The sequence below is a fragment of the Ptychodera flava genome, chromosome 12 (genome assembly GCF_041260155.1).
Source record: "Ptychodera flava strain L36383 chromosome 12, AS_Pfla_20210202, whole genome shotgun sequence".
Lineage (NCBI taxonomy): Eukaryota > Metazoa > Hemichordata > Enteropneusta > Ptychoderidae > Ptychodera > Ptychodera flava.
The window spans coordinates 22,026,780-22,038,808 of record NC_091939.1 but is presented as its reverse complement, the minus strand read 5'-3'; the positions used below and the strand labels follow the sequence as shown (position 1 = coordinate 22,038,808).

The following is a 12,029-nucleotide window of genomic DNA, read 5'->3' as shown; positions in this document are numbered from 1 at the left end:
CGGTTGTTTTATATAGCACTGTGTTATGTGCTATCGTTGCGTATTTTTGCATTTTTGTTTTTATTTCATGAGCAGAAAAAAAGGTTGATGCAGTGGGTGTGAATTGATGCGCGCGCCGATGAGAAACAAACTTTTTATTTTTCTTGGCCTTATCACCCTTCTTTGTGATAACACCCTGCAGCACTGATCATAACAGCAAGAAAATCAAATATTGGGCAACACTGATTCTGGTGCTGTGTGTCATGGAAGTCTTCACGTGGTTATACTTTGAGTGATCCTGCAGCTATGTACACAATGTGTACACTGTTACCAAAAGAAAGTGTATACATATCGCCATGGTGATCATTCACATGCACACTATGTATGACAGTCTACCCAGGTGAGGTACAACACTTAGTACACATTGCCGGGGGGACGGAGGATGGCGAGGGGAGGTGCTAGATGCCATGATGGCTGCTGAGGGATAATTCTTGATCAATCATTATGATAAGGAGAACACATCATTTTTCATCATGACACTCAATTATAAAATCTACATGACTTTTGCACTTTGCATTGCTATGTTCATATCCATTCAATTTTGGAACGGCACTTAAATAATTTCTGACTTTCTACTGGAATGTCACTATTTGGACGTTTGATAAATTTACACTAGGATTTGCATTCACTTATTTGCCAAAGGAACGATAGAATCTATAATTATCCAACATCATCACATCATTGATTAATATATTCCATCTGTCGGTGGAAATTGCAAAGTTTAATCCCAAGAACAATAGTGATGCTTTTAACATTTTGAACGTATATTACTCAAAACCAAACGTGTGGGACTTCACAACTTTTTTCCATTTCTTTACTGCTTATCAGCAAATGGGGACAAACACTAAACCACAACAAACACATAACATCATGTAAATTACTTGCTTGTTTTATTAATTTAAAAGAGCTAGATAAAACACTTGTTATAACAGCATCATTATTTCCTTCACAATGAAATATTCTTCCGCGTGATAAAATAGCTCCCATGGCAATAATATAACGTCAGCAGGGGGAAAAAAAAAATTCCTCATGCTGGTCCGAAAATCGACCAACAGGCCAAATATATACATTTTTCTGTATTGTTACAATGTAAAATACTGATTTATCATTGGAAGCAATGAAGGGTTGTTAGGATTTATAAAAGAAGAAAACAAATTGATTAAAAATATTACAGTATGTACATAATTTGTTTTCTTTCAACATCACACACTCTGAAATACGAGCCATCCCTGTAGCTACAAAAATATACAACCATGTGTTGGTTTTGCATGGAGTCTGATTTTCTTTTGTACTTAAAAAAAAAAATCCATCTGTTATGATGTTAATTGATTGCTTGATCATTTGATATAAAATTCATTTTTCTGTTTAATTCTTTTTTAGCTGTAAAAAATAATCCATTTCCATCAGTACTCCTGATGAAGAATGCCAAGACATGGTTATTAAATTTGGGTAACAGATAAATTAACAAACATAGATACAGGAATTTTTGAACACTTCCCCGGTCATACACAGACATCGGCCATTCTTTCACAACACCGTGTTTACAAATTAATAATATGGAACACAACGTCAAAATCAAAATATTACTTGACACAAATTAAAACACAAAAAAAAACACATTGAATTTAATAAATATTTGTGCCCCTTGCTTTTCTGTGGGGAGCCCCTTCTCAAAGAGCGTAATCGAATACTGCCATCACAGGCATGAGTAAGTGCACTTTTGTTTTTCTCAAACTGCCACCTTTTTGGACACAGCTTGATTCTGTAAGCATTGCATATTTGTTCTCATATGGCACAAACCAGATTAAAAAAAAACTTCTCAATAAATACATCTTTACAAACATGTAAACTTACTATTTACAATGTGAAGCACTGCCTGCAATACTACAAATACTGGTAATCACAGAGTTACAGGCTGAGACTGGGATAAATTTGGTCAATGATTGTGAAGCAGTTCACAATAAATTAGTGCATGACTGTAATTTTAGCAAATTTCTCTCTAAGTAATAACTGCATACCGGTGTTGTACAACAGGCAAAATATACAACATCCGAGAAATTGTTAGATTTATGGAAATGATACCGGACAGATCACCCGAGAGGAGAGACATCCCTTTTGATAACATATTTGAAGTTCATTCAATCAATGCAATTTATTCCCTCTTGGGTAATCTGTGACACTTTATGTTTATCTGCACAGTAAAGGTTTTGTATGTTATAAATATATAATTATGGATATATTACTAGAAAAAAAAAACGCAACCTGTGGTACATTTTATCAGAAGTGAAACGGACAGAAAATCTTTCCAGGGCACTTGGTGAAAACAAAAACAACTTCTGTTTATATTTTGCTTATAAATGTATTCTGTATGATTTTGAATGTACAGAGTTTTTCCTGTCATAAATTCATTTTCTACCAATTTGATCCATATACTTAGGCAGAAACACTTTTCCCCCAAAAAAGTGTAAACACCGCACTGTAGATCCCTTCCTATTAAACAAAACCACAGAGCGATGTATTCAATTGATATATAAATATACATTTACATATATAAATATTCATTTTCCATGTTACATACTTTGTAAGGCAGATTACTTAGAGTAAATGTTACTGCAATGTAGTAGACATGTCCACGGCCCCTAATACTTGAGTTTAGATCAGTCCGTCCATAGAAATAATGGACTACGACACTCTAGTGTGGGGGTGGACAGGCATCAGCAGCTTGATGACTGCAGGTTGATATTAGCTGGTAGAAGTTTCCTTCCTTTGTTGGTCTTGGTTGACTCTGAGTCCTTGGGTGGGATGTGATTCCTAGTGAGGTGTGGCCCACCGTTCATGTGTTTATAGTTCAACGTCCTCTTTGTATCCCCGCTGTTCATGGCAGTACGTGGTGACTTCCCAGTGTTGCCGGATTCTGATGTTTCCTGTGTTAGCTCCAAGTCGCCTGAGTCCACTATGAAAGCGGCGTCCTCAAGGAGGTCTGCTCTGATTGGCTGTCTGCTTCGTGGCGTGTGCATTGACCCCGTGCTGCTCTGCGATGAAAAAGAGTCATTGCGGCCGTGATTTGTCTGGTTGCCTCGGGGGGCAGAGGACTGGGGCCCTCTGCCGGCCGGAAAGTGGATCACACTTGGGATTGACGAAGTTGAGGAGTACAGGCTGCTGGTTGTGCTGGCCACACTGCTTGGTCGGTTCAGGTAACTGCTGTATTGGTCTACACTCTTCACTGGACTTCTCACCACAGACTCTTGTTTTGGCAAAACTTTGTAACCTGGCGGTGACACATAATTCCTTGGGCTCGGCGGCTGTTGCCTTGTCTGGGGCCTGACACTTGTTGTCGGTTGAGTCCTTACTGGCAGATTGGCAGTGGGACTAGTTTTCAGATTATCCACTTGGCTGGGTGAAGACCTCTGGTTCGGGGACGACCTTTGACTTGGTGATGACCTTATCGCACTGACATGTTGGACGTCTGTAGAGCTGGGCGATGCGCTACTGGGGCGACTTCTGTTGCTGTCTCCTGCTTGCTTTGACGCCGTGAGAGAGTCTGTACGGCGTGGTACCTCAGGTCTTGATTGCTGGCTCGGCTCTACCACAGCCTGCGTTGACTCTTTCCCTTTCCTTGCTGCTTGGTAAGCAGATTTTGAAGGCTTTGCCTTGACGGGTGGTGGCACTTTCTTCGACGAGCTGCTGCTGGTGCTGGCGGCACTCGGTGAGGGAGGTTGGTACCTGGGAGGCGGCGTCTCTGGTGGTGTCAACCCAGAGTGTGAACTCCCTCTTGGTGATTTTACACTCTTGAAGGCACTCCCATCAGCAGTCTCAGAGAGACTGCCTCTGGTTACATGAGTATCCCCAGCACGTTCACCAACATTTCCCTGCCGGAGCAGATGTTTCTTCTGTTGCTTCGTTCCCACACTCTCACTGCCGACTCTGTCCGCCTTTGGAGCTACTTCAGGTTTCACTGGCACACTTGGTTTCTGTGGTCTGTCCACACTCGTGGCAATTTCCTGGTTTTCGCACTCTTCCTCCAGCTCCTCGATCTCCGGTTCCTCGGTGATGACCCGGCTGCCCCCCGGAGACACCTGCCTCTGCATCATCTCCACCGCTTGCATGTGTGAGCTGGTGTCGCTCAGCACTTTCAAGGCGATGGCCTCGGGGCCTGACAGACTGATGGCAGCGGCAGCAGCAGGAGATGTAGATTTGGTGCTAGGTCTGACAAAAGCACTCGGCCTGCTCCCATCCAGGGCCCCGAGCTTCGCAGCTGCCTGCTGCTTCTCACTGGGGCTTGATTTTGAACGATCCTCCACTGGACTTACGGAAGGATATGATTTTTTGGTTGTCCTTATCTTTGATTTTGGTCCGTGCATCCTGCGACTGTTGGCAAAGATGTCCTCTTCTTCGTCTTCATTCTGGAACGTTGGGTTTACAGTTCCTGTGATAACCTTCCTCGATGGCGTTTGCTCCAACAAGTTTTCGTGAGATCCGTGTTGGACTATCTTGCTCACATTCAGTCCTCCGCTCTTCCCCTCCTGGGATGAGGGCCTGGCAAATATGGAGGTTATCTTGAGGTCATCCAGGGGGTGGCCGCCGCCCACACTTGATCTTCCATGGAGGGCACAGTATCCATCCCTGGAGACTCCATATGGAGTGGAATGAGCTGTCGGCATGTATGGAGACCTTTCAGGGAATGCTCCAGATGCCCGCCTTGGCTTTGTCGTATCGCCGTCTTTTCTGTCCACAGCCGGGGAACCCTTGAGGGAGTGGGTGGATATGACGGATACACCTGACAGGGATGTTGCCGACATGGAGATTCCGGACAAGGAAGCACCACCCGATTGAGAAGATGCAAGACTTTCCAGGGAAGATGATGGTTCTAGCGGCAAAGTCTTGAAAGCCTCTGACGGTTCTGTTGTAAGGTGTAAAATACCATACTGTCAGTGATGATTGCGAAACCTGCTGAAAATGATATTTGTATCAATGACGAAACAGCACAGTCATGGTGTTTGGTGACATAAAAATTTGTAAAAGAAAAACAGCATTTCACTGCATCTACTTGTTTGTGTACACCGCCAAAGTTACCTGCTCAGTTGTCTAATAGTGCCAAATACACTGAAACACTTACTAATATCTATTCTGGCACAAACAATTTTCCTTTACACCTTGCTTGACCTGGTTACATTCACTGGGCTTGGGAATACTCCACATTGCAGCTTTTATTCACATTAGATGCACATCAGTGTAAAGATGATCTATGTTACTCACCAAAGACAGCTAGCAGTGACTGCAATGCAAAGTACAGAACTCTCTTGCTGGCTTGCTTGCCACTGTGTAGCAGAACTTCATCTTTCCGCACGTCGATCACATCAAAGCCTGTTTAAAAACACATCCAGAAAAGATTGTCAGTAAATCTAATCAGTAGCCTCACCTACTGACAATAACATTTATCAGCGCTTTACAAGAAATTATGATGAAACGCTGTGATCGTACACTTCAATTGCGGTTTACTGTCCTGTATCTACAGATGATATAATATTGACATTGTAAATTTATGGTCAATAAGTGTTGGCAAAAAATAAAATCAAAGAGTACAGGAAGTCACCGTCACATCTGCACTCAGCTTTGTCAAGTTCACAGCCGGACTTTCGCCAAATTCAGGACGGCTAAAGTCAAATTGAACACTTGACAAGAAGGTTAGCGGTTCTCATCAAGAAACGATATTTGGTTTTGACATACCGAGAGCTGCCAGGAATTCATGGCATCCCGGGAAGTTCCACTGGTTGACATGGAGCGGAACCTGCAGCGGAGCGTCACGGTCCTTGTAACGGGAGATGGCTTGCTTCAGCTGAAATGGGATAAAATACGGTACATTCAGGATTAGATGAACTATTCTAGAGGTTTACAGATGTGTCTGCACAGAGTGTGAAATAAAACCACCATTGGTTGTCTTCACACACATTATGTAAACAGCTACAATACAGTGAATTACTGTGGTGCATTACCTGCCTCAATAAAAACATCTTTTGCTTGGGAGGTTTGTTGTAGAACATCTTTAACTTTTTATTTTCACTTTTACAATAGTGACTTTTTCCCCCACAAAGTTATCACGTGTATTGATTATAATTCATATATTGAGCTGGACTATCTCTATCTGATTAGCAGGCAGCTGAAACATATCATATGTATGTCTCTTACCAGTTTTATTATGCTGTGTGCTGTATCTGATGAACCAAGCAACTTTGACAGACCAAGCAACATCTCTCCTGATAAACCTACAATAAAAACAAACAAGAAAAATTGTTCAATAATCTCTTAATATAAGTTTTTCATATAGACTAGAAAATTTTGACGTTTCTGTTTCTAATGGAAAATTCCTTTCTGATTTTTTAATCACTTCATTGCTTTTAATAAGGAGGCCAGGTATCAATAGCTTACAAAAAGCATACTGTGGTAGCTGACAAAAAACAAATGCTGAAAAATATCTGAAATAGAGGGCGCTATACACAGTTGTAGGACCTCTCACACTGAGGCACCACAAGGGTACATAAATCCAGTAGTCAATGGTCTGAAACTACTCTTTTGCAACTGGTGAATTTTGAGATTCTGCTGGTTTTATGGCAAGTGAATACTAAGGGAATGGCACAATATAAATTGCAGCACGAATACCAAATCTTTCAATCTGGGACCAACTCGATCACCACACTACCAATCATATGGATCAACAAGCCCAGAAAATGTTAGTTCCCCTCATAGTGACTATGTACAGACAAAATCACACAAAATCACTCACCAAGTAGTGCCTGTAGGCTGGCACTGGCTTGCATGAGTCTCTCCCCTGGGTCTGACTGTGGGAAGAACACTGATGCTGGGATGTCTTTGCTGGTGGCTTCAAAGCGGAAACCCACAGACAGCATGAGTTCTCTCCATCCCTTCACAGGCCCTACTTTCTTCATGATACTCTGCTGTGTGGTGTACATTGGGTTCCTCTGGCCTCGGTTGATTCTCTGCAGTGACTTCTCAACCTGTTACACGAAAATAGTAGATGCAGTTAGTATACATAGGCATAACACTGATGCATGGCATTTCTTTTCTGTTTCTGAACATTTTTTTATTCAGAATTTCATGTGATATTCTCGTAGAAAAATTGTGAAAGTTTCAAATAAGATACAAATATTTGTTATACGCCATGTTCAGGATTAGTGCTCTATAAAAACAAAGGAAATTCCTTTTGCCCCCGGTGGTGGCTATATTCCATGAGAATGCACACAATCACTTTGAGAGCTAATGGAAGGTTATGATTTTCTGATCTTTGGACATTCAGATTTCCATTGTTTGGAAAAAAGCACTGAAAAGTAAAAGTCTGAACTACTGAAGCATGTCTATGCAAATTGACCATACAAGACTTGGCAAATCACCAGTACAGATATTACAGTTCATATTATGTCTTTTATTGCCACTTGTTGGTGCCTGTGTAGTGGTTCCTATAAGGTTGTAATGAGTAATAAGACTTACCAGATGAAGGAGCACTCTCATGGCTTCTCTGCATTTGGTTGGAGTTGACAGTATTTCTGCCAGGGCGTTACCAAGCATCATGGTCTTGTTGCTAAGCTTGACGTCGGCGCCCACCAGCATGAACCCGGCCCAGTTGGCTGGGTGGTTGTACTGCTTGACCGAGTGGATGCACTGCATGGCGTCGGTCATGGCGTAGCTGGTCAACTTCCCCTGTAGTAGGTTGGTGTACAGTTCGCTCATCAACACCCGCGACGTGACTTCCTTCACCGGCCACAGCGGTACGATAACGCTCTGCGCACCTGCTGTCAGGAACGCCCTGACAAGCCCTATCAGTCCGTCGGACGTGATGTGACCGAGTCGGAGGTCGTGATTGTGGGCGCTGAGCACGATCAGCTTCGCTGATAGTCTGAGATTAAGAATGTCGGCCGCTGTCAAGAGGAACTCGTTCAAGGCAGGCATGTCAGCGTTGCTCTCCAAGTCGCTCTCGTCACTATCGTTGAAATCCATGCGTTCAGGAGGTCCATGGGCATCACTGCAGAGAACAGAATCAAACAGGACAACTAATGTGAATTTCACTCATGAAGACATTGTGTAACATGTGAAAGGGCAATTTCATTAAGGTGCACTTATAAAATGCATTAATTGTTCCATGCACATCGCAGCACACATAAGGAATATCCCATAAAGCATGTAATAAGTCATGTACTAGTTTCGCTTGCTATCACATTTTTGCCAAAACAAGGGTTTACAGCAGGTCAAACATGGGTCTATTCACACTGGAATGTGACATTGCTTATTCTCTGCTGATGTGCAGCTGGCTCGGAAGGTTATATCTGATTGGTTGATTGTCACTATTCTTGTTGAACATCTACACTTACCCAGCCAAGTGGAGGCCTGCTCCTTTGCCGGTTATGGAGCTGTCGCCAGGTGACAGAATGATGGCGGACAGTTTCCAGGAGATGTGAGTGGCAAAGTGAATACACTCAGCATTGGCGATGCTCTTCAGTACTGTCTCCTTGGTAGCTGAACTACCCAGCAGTGGCTTGATGCCAAAGATCTCACCAACAATTCTGGCTTCCTGTAATAGTATGACAGAGAAAGATTTTTTTAAAAACTATTTTATATATCGTCAAATGTATGCTACAAGCTGACAGTAGGCCATTCAGTTATTATACCTCCCTTTAACTACAATGGTGGGGCCAAATTCTGATGCTTTATAACTAAAGCACACTTGGACTGTACGACAGGAATATGGGGGTGGAAGCCTTCGATTCATGGATGCATCCACACTGTACTGCATGCATGACCTTTCAAAGCAATGTTGTGGAAGACCTCAAAGAAGTAATACAGTCATTGATGAAAGGCTGATTGGAACGCTCTCTAAGTATTTCTGAAGGACATAACACTAACAAATCAGCAAAACGCTGACGAGAAATTCTCTCTCAGTTTACTTCATCTTGATTGGCCTTAGGTTGATGACATTTTGAAATTAGAGACATGTAGACAAATGCTTCTGTGTCCTGTAAAAGTTATTTGTAAGACAACTGGCAAAAGAGGTTTTGTCCTTGCAGGCAGTGAGTAAACTTGACTACTGAACCAGGTTTGATAATTTGTCATTTTCATCTCAGATAGTATATGTGGTCAGAAAAAGTTGTCTTACCTGTTCAGCATTCGCCAGACTTCCCCATCCCCACCTATCCTGGGCAGCGGCCGGAAGTTTAGGACTGCCGATGATCAGTGCCGGCAGTGTGCTAGTACTGTTGTAAGTCGCCTGCTGGTGGCTGGCCTTGACGCCTACGTTGAGCGCCCTCAATGACGGAACTACCCTCAGCTTGAACCTCTCAGAGAGGTATTCCTGTGAGGAGGAGCCCCTCAGGACGGCAAATGGTACCAAGTACAGGTCACCTGACAATGGCAATAGACACACATTATTGTACATAAACTGAGCACTGGAAATGATTGGCAAGTTACTCAAAAATTCTATACACAGGTATATAGATGAAAGTTCTATCGTGTGGAACCCTGTTCAGTAGAGTGAATTTATTTGCTAAATCAAAAATTCATGGCTTCAGTCTGCTTGAGCTCAGCTTTCAGTCTGGATATGAAAATTCCCAAACGCAATATTCAACTCAGGATACACATCATGTCTATGTTATTGTTAAGCTCTGTATTGTCCTAATGAGAATGATCAGTTTACAGCTCAGAAATCAGATATTGTCTTTTGACGATTAATTGGTACAAAGCTGTTACTGTACTTACACTTACAACACCCAATACATATCTCTGAATGTATAGATAGGAGAGAGTTTATAAATGGATTCAACATACCTTGTAAGACAAGCACTAATTCCATCGGTGGTGTAGTGGGTCCATTTTGTTTTGGCAACATGTCTTCCATGGGTGCAATCAGCAGGTCATACAGTGTCTTCATCGGTGCTTTTCCCGGTCCTCCTCTCCGGTTTCTCATTCCGCCTTTCCCGAAGCCCATCCCGCCGAACACGCTTCCGTTGAGACTGCCGCTGAACTGACTGAAGAGGCTGTTCAGACTGTGCTGGCTACTTGTCAGAGGGTTGTTGCGCTGGATCCCCCGGATGAAGTCGCTGTCGCTTTCCGAGCTGATCTTGCGGCCGATCTCCTCCAAGTGCTGCTGGAGCAGATCGTCCGCCTCGCTTTCCGTCTCACTGGCGACCTCCCCGCGGCCTCCCAGCGGGGGATGCATGTCCACGCCGAGGCTCTCCCGCGCATACTGAATGTACTGGTCCAGTTGTGTTGAGGTAGTGGAGTTGAGTATTGTGTTTATGGAATTGTTGCTTTCTGATGATGAGGTGCTGTCGGGGGCGCCCTCACCATCAAGTTCCAAATCAGTGAGGTGGCATTGATGAAATTTGACAATACCTACAAGGAAAACAGGCAAGCAGGTTAAAATTTCAATGTAACACAGGACAGTAGACTAAAGCTAAAATGAATTGTATTATAACTGAAGACACTAAAAAATGTCTGAATGTTAGTTTTGATACAACCAGAGACTACCAACTGATGACTGTGGGGCAAAAAGTTTGGATCAGAGTAAACATTTCCAAATGTGTTCAAGGCCAGCTCCTAATTTCCATTTGTTAGCAGTGATTTGTTATAAATCTGTTTAAAAGTCTACCTTTCCATAGACCAGGAAAGACAATCATCACTGACTTATGTCAGTTACAACAAAGTAAAACAGAGGACAGAACAGTACCATGTAATCATTGGGTTGAAATGAGAAAAAATACAGGTGTACATTTCATTGATACTTGTGAATTTCTCACATGAAGGGAGATTTCCTGCTTTTCTACAAACTGTACATGTAGGATGGTCTCGTTTAGACGGTAGCCATTTTCTTCAATTTTGAGAAAATTTCCAAACTGTCTTTCTATTAAACCTTGAGTAAATAAATGCCTGAATCGATCTTTGAAAAGGAAAATCAACAACCTTTTCGTAGGAATGCGATGCTATTTTAAACTTTTTAAATTTGACCAACAATTTCTGTGATTCTGTTTTCTAAACAGAGATTATAAAATGAATAGCACGGTTTACTTTGTATCTATAAATGGTAATGAACCTTTGTGACAGAATTTGTGGCCTGTCGATTATTGCCCAAGATTGTTCCTTTCCCAATTGTGTATGTTTTCACAGCCCAGGAAAACAAACAGCCCATTCTTTATTGGCAAACTGCAAGAAACCATTTGAGAGCTACCTGTAAGTATGGCAAACACAATGCATAGCACAACTACCCAAGGTAAATACAATTACCACGGGACAGTTTTACTGGGCTATTGTTATCCGCAGAATGCAAGTTGTTTGTGTTGATCTTTTCTCTCGCCCTCCCAATACTTGCGGTGGCATGGACAAGCAAAGGCACACAATGAGCTGAACTGGCTACCTGCAATAACTGTTTGGTCAACTAACAGTGCCACTGAAAAGGGTGTGTGGACACAAATTTGCCAAAAATTGCACCTTGTAATGACATGGAAAGAGACCACCATCATGCAGCAATACAGTAGTTACATGTACAACATTGCAAAGAACACCAAGTCCTTGAATTCTTAATGTCTGATTTTATGAGTCTCTGACATAACAGTTCGGCAAATATTTCTGTTTGTTACATTGTGTCCCTCACTCGTCCCTCTTTCACTCAAATTCACCATCTAGTCAGTCTGCGATCAAAATTGAAGTACACATTCTACCTACGGAAATTCTTTCTTGCAGAAATCTTTCCAAACAGATATTTAGAATTATAACAGTGAAATCACTTTCGATTTATATACCCACATTTTCATCAGTCTTTATTCCCCCTCATCCCCTTTTTTAAACATATTTCACAGAGTGGTCAGTCTCTGATCAAAGTGTAGTACTGACTCTACTCACACACATTTTTTTCTTGCAGAAATCTTCCCAAAGAAGTATCTGGAATTTTGATGGTGAACTCAATTTTGATTTATGTACCTACATTTTCA

The 12,029-nt window shown here is 42.2% G+C and overlaps 1 protein-coding gene across 4 annotated transcripts in view; it reads right to left on the bottom strand.

Annotated features, from left to right (window-relative positions):
- Positions 1-907: 907 nt before the first annotated feature.
- The window catches only part of LOC139145395 (tetratricopeptide repeat protein 28-like), a 90,742-nt gene continuing 79,620 nt past the window's right edge, over positions 908-12,029 (bottom strand). For all 4 annotated transcript variants that reach the window (XM_070716534.1, XM_070716535.1, XM_070716536.1 and 1 more), the window contains 9 exons: positions 9,871-10,437; positions 9,203-9,447; positions 8,421-8,620; positions 7,543-8,074; positions 6,821-7,052; positions 6,226-6,302; positions 5,767-5,875; positions 5,296-5,403; positions 908-4,939 (listed from right to left, as the gene is read on the bottom strand). In XM_070716534.1, coding sequence (XP_070572635.1) covers positions 2,754-4,939; positions 5,296-5,403; positions 5,767-5,875; positions 6,226-6,302; positions 6,821-7,052; positions 7,543-8,074; positions 8,421-8,620; positions 9,203-9,447; positions 9,871-10,437 — 4,256 coding nt within the window. In that variant the 3' untranslated portion in view covers positions 908-2,753. The remainder of the gene's footprint in view (positions 4,940-5,295; positions 5,404-5,766; positions 5,876-6,225; positions 6,303-6,820; positions 7,053-7,542; positions 8,075-8,420; positions 8,621-9,202; positions 9,448-9,870; positions 10,438-12,029) is intronic.